The following is a 12,496-nucleotide window of genomic DNA, read 5'->3' on the forward strand; positions in this document are numbered from 1 at the left end:
CTGAGGGTGGACTTAAGAGCGGGCGGCACAATTAAAGTAATCAGTCAATCAATCAATCAATTATTAAATAAATAATTATTATTCAAAAGGAACTTTTATTTCTCTGCGAGAAATATGGGGGTAACGGATAGAAAGCCGCAAACTGCAGCTTTTCAAGGCTCTTACCCCCATATCAACGTGATATAAAGAAATAAATGGCAATATAAGTGTTAAAAAATGTCGCAGTTTCGCCCCAAAGGCGAAGCATCAATTGCGATAGCAAATTAGGACAGAGCTATACGGAGTAGGGATAGTAGTTTTATCGGCTACATAAACATGGACACATTCGCTTACTGATTTAATTAACAAGCGTTGTGTCAGCGCCCACAAGCATGCAAACATGAATAGATCACACTCGATGACCGCAGACAACCACTATCAAAACGCTGGCGTGAACGAGCGCGGCCGCCGCAGCGAGCCAAGGTTGGTGCGGTCTATCGCTTCAACTGAAACTGAGCGGCGAAAGCACAGTGCATACAAAGGTCAGAGCCGTCTGGAGATCGCTTTCAAGATACGGTACGCACGACAGCCTGCACCGGCGCAAATTACGCAGTTAGAAGAGTAGAAGTCGCCCCCCTCACCCTCCGTCGCTCCCACGCTGCCTTCCCGCTTTCCTCCTTTCGCGTAGGAGATTGCGTCGCCAGTTCCTCTTGCGCCCGGTTGCAAGATACGCGTTTGGTGCCACAGCACCGGTCGCCCCCCCTCCCTCCCTCCTATACCCCCACGGCCTTTAGCGCGACGGAGGAAGTCGGGTTTGCTCTCTGCCGTGCGTTCGCTCTGCGTGAAAGCACGCGTCGCCCGCGCGCTTTCACTTGCACATACAGCGCGCAGCGACAATTTCCTCGCCCTTGGACTTTATGCGGAATCGTACGGCGGCGACGGCGACGCCGACAGCAGAAATCCGCTTGAGGTGTTCATATAATTTCGCCTGAGAAATGTGTAAGAAATCAGAAGGATGATAATATTAAATTATCGCGCCAATCTTTTTGCGTTGAGAATGAAATTGTATATGACAATTAAAACATCCCTATAGCTGGAGCCTAGAGTCAGGCCCCAACGGAAAGGGTAACTTGGGACGTCAATGGCAGTCCGAGTTTGTCAAACGGAGCCGCGAGAAGTCTTTTTCGTTGTAGCGAGAGTAACGACAGCACAACAATTATGAAATGATCAATTGGTCTCCGGTTCATTACAGAAGTGATAGAGAGGGGACTGCGTCAAACCAGCCCTGTGCAAATAAAAATTTAACTGTGGAATGCGGCATCGCAATCTCGTAAATGTAACCTTATATTGAAGCGATGGACACCACTTAATATTCCAGATAAACTACAGACGCTGGAAGTTCGAGTTAGATAGTATGTTCTGTTTTGTAGCTGTTTGACTAAGACGGAATTTTCTGTATCTTGCTGAAGTGAATTACGCCTTAACCGGCTAAACGGAAACAACGTCCGGGCTATTCAGGGAAGCTTTGGCAGGAGAGTCGGATTCTTCATTTTAATTTCTTCCAAAGTCACCCTGTACCCAAATTAAGTTAAACTTTCTGTAAATTTGGAGGTGCTAAACAATGATATGTTGGCAATATTTTCGAGCCTCTTCTTCAGATACATGCATTGAGCACCAATTGACACATTTGATGGCAACTTGTGCAGGTTTACGATGATGGCCATTACTTTGGCCTCAAAAAGAGGTGTAAATCAGCAAGTCGAATAGAGAAACACAACCACAGCTGCGGAAATAATAAGACGGCTCCTGATCTCTTGTCACACATGGACGCATCAGTGGCCAACATATATCTCGACTGGATATGTTCTGTGTGTTCCTCTAAAGACCACATTAACAGCTCATGGGCAAGAGCTTAGAATATTTTTGATAAATATAATGAAATTGAATGGGGATATTTGGCACAGAAGTCAATTGTGGGACGATGCTACGTATATATGTGTAATGTTCTTAATCGTACTTGCACAAAAAGGACTTGTAAGTCCAGTTCCAAGTCCGAACTTCTTCTTCAACAACGTTACCATCACGTTTGCTCCTCGTTCCCGGCCCTGTCGACCGATGCTGGTTTATGCGTCACAGAGTTTAACGAGCTTATTAGACACCACTCGGTCACTGCACTTTCAGGCATCTTGCCCGCCAGCATAGGCCTTGGACCTATGCTGGCAGCCATAAGTCGGCCGGTGTAAGGCCAATAACCAATCCCTACCTGGGCCCAATTAACCTTGTTGACCAAGCTTGGGCCTAGGTCGGCCAGGTCGTCCATCCACGCTGGGCCAACATAGGGCCGAGGTCGTTTTTTCAGTTGGGGTGCCGACGTTTTCAAGTGATACGGGCGGGTTCGTATTGCGGGAAAGTTGCTGCGGCGATCGAGCGTGACTGTTTTCGATCGCGCGTGCCTCGCACCATTTTATGTTTACATAGGACCTAGTGGCAGGAAAACGCATCATACGATCGCAATTTGGCGATTTAGTGAACGTGGGTGCAGGAAGAGCAAGTTTTCTGAGAACGCAGCTGTACTGAGTCACAGCTGTACTGAGTCATTTTTGTTCTCGATCGCGAACGTTGGCGCCGGGAAATCGTACATAAATGATCGCATCAATAAGGTGTTTATTGACCACTTGCTTACAAAAATTGCAGTTTCGCCCGAAAGGTGAAGCATCGATTGCGAGAGCAAATTAGTAGACAGCTTTACGAAGATAGTAGTTTTATCGGCCGTATAAACTTGTAAACATTCGCTTATTACTAACTAAATTAACAATCACGTTGGCACGTGCGCACAAGTAAACATGAACACATCTCGCTCGATGACCTGGAAACTTGCTCTCAAAACGCTGGAGTGAGCAAGCACGTCTGCAGAAGCGAGCGCAAATTGATCTTAGTGCTGTCTCTCGCTTCATCGCGAACGTCTAAAACACAGCACACACGCAGCTAACGGCCGTCGGCGTACTTTGTCCACATCGCAGATAGCTTTCAATATACGGCGCCTGCTCCGTAAGCAGTAGGCACCGGTGAGCGACTTTGCAATTGCTAGTAGGTACAGCCACCACTACTGCACCACTACTGCAACGACTTCCACCACTACTGCAACGATTTCCGTCACTAGAACAAACACTACAATAATAAAGCGCGGCCGGCGTGGCCCAGACACCGCCAGACATTCAACGCGCCCTAAACGATCCGCTCCCTATGCACGTAAGGGCTGCGCTCGGCAAGGTCGTTGCGCCCGGTCCCGGTGATAAGAGAGCCACGCTCAGCGGAGACCAGTGCCTCAAAAGTCCCTAAGCGATCATGTCCCTCGGCACCTAGGATAGGGTGGCTAGAAGGGGAGGTGTGAATACCGGCGGCGCAAGCGTGACCCCTCAGCGCACCGATGCCGCAGAGCGGCGCTGTTGACCGAGGCGCGGAAGGAAACATAAAGTGGAAGGAAACATAAACAGATCAGCCGTAGAGATCAGCAAGAGACGATTGGAGTACTGGTGGAAGAAAAGCAGGGAAAAGATGGATACGACCTGATCTCTTAAAATCATAGGCAGCGGTACAAGCTAAATTTTTGAAAAAGGTATACAAAAATGCGAGATAAAGAACATGTGTAGTATACCTGATTGAATCGGGCAGGCTAGGTGACTGTTTGTCGCCACCCCGTTTCAAAGGGGATGCCAATAAATCATCATCATCATCATCATCGGGAAGGCACGCAACCGAAATGAGCGCATCGCCAGCCTCGGGTATCGCGCGTTGTCTGCGAGCGTCATGGAATATACGTCTTTATCCATGAAATCAACGTTTTATCAGCCCACATCACTACTCCTGTGAGATTTTACGGGCCCAGTTCGCATTGCGTCGATAGATTCAACGCGTTTTTTTTTTCTTTTGGTCCTCCGGATCAGGATCATAGGGGCTGGGGGCTCTGGAATAATTTCGACCACTTCGGGTTCTTTAACGCGCACTCACACCTTACGGCACACAGGTGCCTTGCATTTCGACTCCCTCAAAATGCGACCGTCGTCGTCGAGGTCAGCAGTAATCACCCTATGCGTGCCGTACGTACGACCTGTAAACTGCAGTCATTACCCGATTACTTCTCGACGTACAAACCACTTTGTGCCAGCGCTTGAAGACGTGTAGCATCTCCTTTCGACGCTCAAATAAGCAATTTTTTTATGATTTCCGACAGCAACAGATCTGGTCATAAAATAGTTTATTTAAGTGAGGAAAACAACTATGGGAAAATTTGATCTACAACACGCAATATTTCGGTGCTTTTAGTTTATTCTCAGTGACCTGCTGAACGACACCTTTAAGCAAAAAATGAATCCTTGTTACTTAATAAAAACGTACAACTGATGCTGTCAGGGCAGCAGATAGAATGCTCTAGGCAACCAATTTTCGGCACATCACCAATTGATCAACTGCATAAACTTTGCCACAGCTTTGGCATGCAATTAAACCAGTGAGTTTGTTTTCAATAAGGGCATTAATTGACCAGCTTGTAGAATGGTTCTGATAGACTGATAGATATAAAAGGCCCCCAAGGTCCCTTCTGTTTGTTCTTTAGATTACACAAAGGTTTCGTTGTGAAGCTGCCCAGCCAAGTAGATGCTACAGCTGGCAAGTCCTTCTCCAATGAAGAACACTACCATTTTGGTTACACAACAGGCACAGCATTTCGTTCAATGCAAACTCTGCAGTCCAGTAACGAGCAATGTTTTGTTTAAACTTTTGCAGTGACCACAGTTCCAAAGGTCGCTTAAGCTCGATAATGAACAATTCTTCTGCGACTGGACTGGGCATTCCATCCCGCTGTATATTTACAGCCTCCACGTCTGCCGGTGGGCATGTATTCCACCGTCTTGTCAATAGACAAGCGCCGCTTCTGTTGTAAGATAATAATAATAATACTTTATTCGTACTCAGAGAGTCGAATATGTAGTCCAGGCATACAGGGTCATAGTATGCGGAACTGCCTATACCGGAGTGGTTTGCGTGCCGAACCTGGGACCCGTGGAGCGTGTGAGACATCTCTTCTTTTTCTTTCTTTCGTCAGAGTCCTTCTAATGTATTTTGGCAAGTTCGGAAATACTGTGGGCACGGCATCTTCTGAGAGGGCAGGAATGTGACGTGGTATCAAGACTACAGTTCCATTAATAAAGTCACGAACGATAAACCTAAGGAAACAAAAAAAAAGAAGAAGAAGAAAAGGCGGTGGTGATCAGATTGAGCTAGCGTGAGAGGTCTCGTGAATAATACTAGGATGGCAATTGGCAATGCCACGACGACGCTGTGCAACACGCTATGTATCGCGAGAAACACCACAAAACAGGCGACGAGACCAAAACTGACGGCGAAGGCACGGAGGCGAGGCGAGGCGAGGCCGGAAGGCCGGCGCGGCTTAGCGCGGCTATGCTTCCCGCGCCGCGAGCGGTAGCGCCATATTTCCCCTGGTGGCATCGGTGCGCAAGGGGGTCACGCGCGCCTTCAGGAAAGCGCCGCCGGTATTCACACCTCCCCTTCTAGCCACCCTACCTAGGAGTACAGTACTAGGAGCTCCACGATCGCCATTACAACACGTGTTAAGCGGAAGTCACGTGACCCGCAGTGCCACGCCCCCGCTGTACCTAATAGCAATTGTAAAGTCGCCAGCACCGGGGAAGAGCGCCCCCGCCCCTCTACGTGGTTGTGCATCATTCATTAGTTTTTGAACACCAGCGTTATTATCCTTTACGAAAGAGAAAAGTTTCAGGAGAATAAATTTTGCTCGGGGTGCAAAAAACGGGGCATTATTGAGTTTTGCCCGGACACGAAGGACCCTATTTATAAGTGGCTATGCAGGGGTCTCAAGGAATTTTCCCTGCAGCATAATATGCCCTCATAAGGCGGAAGTGTTTTGAACATTGGAATTAGTGTGTCAAACATTGTCAGTGTGTGTGCGTGTGTGTTGGCAATAAATATGGCGTTAGGCTTCACTAGCTTGGACCTTTTTGACTGTGCGTTCCTCACACACGATCGGGAAAACTAGGAAGCATAAGGCAGTGGCCCACCGAGGGGGGGGGGGGGGCGTTTCGGGGGTTGTAAGCCCCCCTTCCCCAATCCCCGAGGCCGAGTTAACCCTCCGTTTGTTTAACCCCTTTTCTTTCCTTGCGCCTTTGAGTGCTGCAACCAAGATGTATAACGCGCAATCGTCTGCACACTCGCAAACTTGCGCGCAAAGCGCCTTTGTTGACAATTTCCCTTGAAGAAATTGAAATTAGTGCAGTTTAGATGGTATTGGCAAACTGAGGCAAACTGTCTACCCCCCCTCCCCACCCGGCAGAGATCCTGGGTGCGCTACTGGCATAAGGGATAGAGTGGGAGGAATTTACATCCAAAATGTTGTAAATTATTATAAAAGTTTATTTACCACAAAGCAGCGGTATGCACACATTTGCAACATCCCTGGTCTCAGAAGTGATAAGCATGGATTATAAATGTTCTAGTAAGTTTCAGACACATTTTTCGTCTTATTATACGTAGACTAAGGAACCCGTACAGTGCATTGTGCTACACTTCCCAAGTGACGCTGCAAGCTACTTCCAAGTAGAAATCTATGGCGCTGTAAAAAATATTGGATGTTGAGAAGCACAGTAGATATCAATCTGTAATCTCATCTCCTCGAGCATCTCTTGACACTTGGTCTTAAACTATGATAAAAAGTGGCACATGTAAAGCGGTATTTCATTTATTGCAATAAAATGCTACGCACTACAGCAACTTTCAGTCTTTGTATAACTATAGTGCATAGTATTTAGTGGCAGTTGTGAAAGGGTTAAAATATTGACGCCTCTATATCCGATACACAGTTGGCAACACTCCATTGACAACAGTTAAAGAATATAAATATTGTCACGTACGAGTTTGTGCCGCTGTGGACAAAATTACGTTGGGAAGTACAGTGGAGGTTGAAGTCTCTCCGAGATCGGTAGATGGTGTTACCCTGGATACTGAGCTACAACCTTGTAACTGTATATATTTTAAATACATATATTTTCTCCCCGTAACATTTTGGTGGAGGTGCGGGTAATCTCGCCACTAGCCGGCCCTGGATCTTCACAGCGGGCGTCACATCGGTTCCGCTGTTATGGCTACTGACGCTGCCTCCGCCGCTCAGACACCCGTGGAAGTAGTGCTAACCCAGCTACGTCACCTGGGAATCTTCACCGGCACTGGCAAGGTCGACGTCGAAGACTGGCTGATGTCGTATGAGCGCATCAGTAAGTACAAGTGGGGTGCCACACTTTTGCTGGGCCAACGTGATCTTTTACTTGGGAGGAACCGTGAAGGTATGGTTCGAGACGCATATGAAGTCAACATTAGAAGCTGGGACTCCTGCAAGGAAAAGCTACGCAATGTTTTCGGAAGACCTGTGGGATGTCAAATGGAGGCCAAGCAAGAGCTAGCGTCTTGTGGTCAGACATCATACAAATCGTACGTCGCGTATATTCAAGATGTGGTTCTCTGCCGTAAAGCGGGCGCGGACATGCTGGAGGCCGATAGGGATGGACACATCTTGAAGGGCATCGCGGACGATGCGTTCAGCCTCCTTCTTTGCAGGAACTGCTCAACTGTTCAGTCCATCAAGAAATGCCAGAATTTTGAGCAATCGAAGAGCAAACGCATCGTACAACGCTTCGACCGACTTCGGAATACAGCTACCACTTCCTCTTGCAACGACCCTCTGGCATCACATCCGCCTACAAACACCAAGCTTGACACAGGTCATCCGTTGCGGACTTGAGGCTATGGCTCCAAGTTCTCACTGTCCCCATACGCATGACAACATGACCATCTCGCTCATTCAAGCTGTTGTCTGCTAAGAAATTGCAAACATAGATATCCAGTTTGCCGTCCGCCCATGTCCCACCCCTAACATACCACTCCCCATAACAATATCTTTGCCTGGTAATATCAGACAATCTCAGGTGAGGCTCTCATGTTAAAGTCGTAACATCTAAATCTTTGAAAAGGCTTTTCTTCCATCAAAGACGCCTCCATCCAACTACACCAGAAATTAAACTACTCGCCTATACTACATTCGTTAGACCTTTCCTAGAATATGCAAATGTCTACTGGTTTCCACATAGCATCAAACTAATAACAATGCTAGAGAGAGTGCAGAGAAAGGCAATCAGATTTATCTACAATGAGTACAACCTAACTGCCTCTCCATCCCAACTAATTAACAGAGCCGGATTACTCAGTTTACAATATCGTGCCAAACTTGCAGATCTGACAGTAATTTACCATCTATTACATAAGATGTTTAGCGATAGCTCCCGCTACTTAACTAAATCTGAAACAAGACTGACACCTCAAATATCCCCAATCACTACAAAATTACCATTTTAGCACCGACTGTTTTCGATTTTCATTCTTTCCACTCGCAACCAGAGAATGAAACTTACCTTCCCATATTATCTTCAGCCCATCACAAGAAACTTTTTTGCAATCTTAAGACATTCAATTACATGCCTCGCAGATATGCCTCGCAGTAAGAAGAAAGCTTGGCACAGGACAAGGCATGATGTATGCACTGAAAGATAAGCATGGTAATATCAGCAATTTAGACGACATAGTAAAAGCAGCGGAAGAATTCTATACTGACCTGTTCAATGCCCGACACAGCCCAGCTATTTTCATTTGAAATAATGATGAACCGGATACAGAGGCTCCTTCTATAACTAGCGATGAAGTTAGAAGGGCCTTGAAAGACATGACCAGGAGAAAAGCTGCTGGAGAACATGGAATAACAGTAGATTTAATCAAAGATGAAGGAGATGTTATGCTTGAAAAGCTTGCAGCCCTTTATACGCAATGCCTCACAACTTCAAGTGTAGCAGAGAGTTGGAAGGACGCCAACATTATACAAATCCATAAGAAGGGAGACGTTAAAGAATTGAATAATTATAGACCCATTAGCTTGCTTTCAGTGCTCTATAAAATATTCACCAAAACAATTTCCAATAGAATCAGGGCAACACTTGACTGCGCAGCCAACCAAGAGAACAGGCTGGCTTCAGGAAGGGATATTCTACGATGGATCATATCCATGTCATCAATTGGGTAATTGAGAAATCTGCAGAGTACAATCAACCTCTCTATATGGCTTTCATAGATTATGAAAAAGCATTTCATTCAGTAGAGATACCAGCAGTCATAGAGGCATTGCGTGCGTAATCAAGGAGTACAGGAGGCATACGTGAATATATTAGCAAACATCTACAAGAATTCCACAACTACCTTGGTTCTCCACTGTCCACACAAAAAGTAGAAAGTTACCTATCAAGAAAGGATTCAGGCAAGGAGACACAATCTCTCCAATGCTATTCACTGCAGGCTTAGGAGTGAGGATCAACGGCGAATATCTCAGCAACCTTTGATTTGCAGCTGACATTGTCCTATTCAGCAACAATGGAAACGAATTACAGCAAATGATTGAGGACCTTAATCGAGAAAGTGCAAGAATTGGGTTGGAGATGAACATGCATAAGACAAAGAATGTTCAATAGCCTGGCAAGGAAACAAGAATTCAGGACCGCCAGTCAGCCTCTAGAGTCTGTAAAAGAGTACGTTTATCTAGGTCAATTACTCAAAGGGGAACCTGATCACGAGAAAGAAATTTACAGAAGAATAAAATTGGGTTGGACTACATATAGCAGGCATTGCCAAATCCTAACTGGGAGCTTACCATTGTCGTTGAAAAGAAAAGTGTACAATAATTGCATTCTACCGGTGCTAACATATGGGGCAGAAACTTGGAGGTTAACAAAGAAGCTCGAGAACAAGTTAAGGACCGCACAAAGAGCGATGGAACGAAAAATCTTAGCACTAACGTTAAGAGACAGGAAGAGAGCGGTGTGGATCAGAGAACAAACGGGGATAGCCAATATTCTAGTTGACATTAGGCGTAAGAAATGGAGCTGGGCAGGCCATGTAATGCGTAGGATGGATAACCGGTGGACCATTAAGGTTACAGAATGGATACCAAGAGAAGGGAAACACAGTCGAGGTCGGCAGAAAACCAGATGGGATGATGAAGTTTGGAAATTTGCAGGCGCAAGTTGGAATACGCTAGTGCAAGGCAGGGGTAATTGGAGATCGCAGGGAGAGGCCTTCGTCCTGCAGTGGACATAAAATACAGGCTGATGATGATGATGTACTCTCGATGACTAATGTTGCATGTTTTCCATGAATGACGAGATTGTAATACTTTCACAATGTGACAAAAAATTTGTCTGCCTGTATACTTCACTCTTCGTTTTGTATTGTACGTTTTTGCCCTCCCTGCAAAAATCCCTTCTTGGGATTGACAGCATGTTTAAATAAATAACAAAATCAAAGCCCCTTTCTCAAAGAAAGAAGGTTGAACGTGAAGCATTCGCCCATGCAAACTGAATCAAAGTTCAAAGCCAACGACCACGCAACGAAGCCAAGAAATGCTGAGCAACCCGATGCGATGCATATGTGATTTGATTGCTTGTTTAGGGTTGTTTTTTTGAACGTTGAAGTTAAATGAAGACACATATCGTTAAGTTGCATAGCCTTTATTTTAGATCATGTAGCCGTCGATTACACGCAGTCACTCACACTTTCACTGCATGCCATTGCCGATACACGGGATCGGCCTTACGGGCACGATCACGCTTGCTCTTACGTTCGCGTATGGCAGCCTCTTCTCCTGCCGTGCACTGCACCTGCATCCTACCCATGGTGACGCCGGGAATGCATTGCGTGACGCGCATAATGTAATGCAGATATATATAGTTCATCTGGGTGGCGTGGCACTGCAGGTCCCATTTTTCTTATCGGCACAACTGGGAATGTAAACTGTAGTGTTTTATGATTGCGTGCGCAGATTGTTTTATTGTGTAAGTTGGCTTTCCTGCAGCGCCTTTCCAGCGCTCACAACCAAATCAGTGAGACATAGAAAGCTTCGCTTTAATACAGTTCGTCTGGGTAGCGTGGCGTTGCAGTTCCCATTGTTCTTATCGGTACAACTGCGAATGTGAACTGTAGTGTTCTACGATTGTGTGCGCAGATGCGCAGATAGTTCCATTGTGTAAGTTGCTTTTCCTGCAGTGCGTTTTCGGCGCTCATGTACGAATCAGTGGGACAAGAAAGCTTCGCTTTAATAAATAAAATTATATGTTCTTGGTCCGCAGAGCTTCCACGACCACATCGTGGGCCTGTCACCTGTTCCGCAACAGGCTCTGGATCTATAATGCAATCGATGTGATGTCTGGCAGCTCCGAGCAGCTCGGAATGCTGAGGAGGGTCGAAAAGAGGCGATTCCACAGGTCCTGTTGCCAGTACCTGCAACAACATGTTGCTGGCTGCACTGCTCACCATAACGCGCATGACAACAGCGTGAGAAAAAAAAGAACTCCTGACTAAAGCAGTCCTAGCACAGTGCATTTCGAGTTGTAATGGATACAAGTACATTCAGGAGCAGCAATATGCATGGCCCTACAGTCTACAGTGCCCTCGCAACACAATTCATGGAGCATTTCCACTGACAAAAATATAGAATGATACACACTCGTGAGATACAACTAGAGCTGAAATGCACACCACATTTTCTGTCCAACAATGTGACACACACAATATGCATTGACGAAGAAGACTCATACAGTCGCCTACCGATAATTCAGGCTCGACAAGGACCACCTAGAATTCAGAGTAACAGAAAGGCAGAAATGACAATGGTGCAAGAAAAAAAAAAGAACTCCTGACTAAAGCAATCCTAGCACAGTGCATTTCCAGTTGTAATGGATACAAGTACATTCAGGAGCAGCAATATGCATGGCGCTACAGTCTACAGTGCCCTCGCAACACAATTCATGGAGCATTTCCACTGACAGAAATATAGAATGATACACACTCATGAGATACAAGTAGAGCTGAAATGCACACCACATTTTCTTTCCAACAATGTGACACACACAATATGCATTGCCGAAGAAGACTCATATAGTCGCCTACCAATAATTCGGGCTCGACAAGGACCACTTAGAAATCAGAGTGACAGAAAGGCCGAAATATAAGATTTGCCACAAAATGGGGACTTTATTCCACAAGTGGCCAAGAAAATTTGGCACACTCAACCATAGTTGACGTCAACGTATTGATGTCTATGTATTCAAATTTGCTTTTTCTGATCACCCGACAATACAAAAACTTTTGCGACTCTTTTGTGTAAGAATAATCTGTCAGCGACTATTTATTTCCATAAAAGGTCAAATTTATATAGAACGAAACTTCAATATTACGAAGCAGATTGCTGATTTTACCAAGTTTGTTATATCAAAGTTTAACTATTCATGAAATGTTAATACCAGTAACAGATTAAATTTAATGGTTATATAAAGGCTCGACTGAACATGGAGTCTGCCTTCAGTTGTTTCATTCTGTCTTTTTAGAGGCACGA

The 12,496-nt window shown here is 45.6% G+C and overlaps 1 protein-coding gene across 7 annotated transcripts in view; it reads right to left on the reverse strand.

Annotated features, from left to right (window-relative positions):
- LOC119437522 (uncharacterized) overlaps positions 1–12,496 on the reverse strand; it is a 478,366-nt gene that overhangs the window by 295,228 nt on the left and 170,642 nt on the right. For 6 of the 7 annotated variants that reach the window (XR_007465130.1, XM_049660649.1, XM_049660648.1 and 3 more), the window contains one exon: positions 10,616–11,382. The exons of the other annotated variant lie outside the window; for it this stretch is intronic. Coding sequence is in view for 4 of the 6 variants with exons in the window: in XM_049660649.1 (XP_049516606.1) it covers positions 11,286–11,382 (97 nt within the window). In the remaining 2 variants the exon portion in view is untranslated. Of the gene's footprint in view, positions 1–10,615; positions 11,383–12,496 lie in introns of those variants that run through there. 7 annotated transcript variants of the gene reach the window in all.

Source organism: Dermacentor silvarum, chromosome 1 (assembly GCF_013339745.2).
Source record: "Dermacentor silvarum isolate Dsil-2018 chromosome 1, BIME_Dsil_1.4, whole genome shotgun sequence".
NCBI lineage: Eukaryota > Metazoa > Arthropoda > Arachnida > Ixodida > Ixodidae > Dermacentor > Dermacentor silvarum.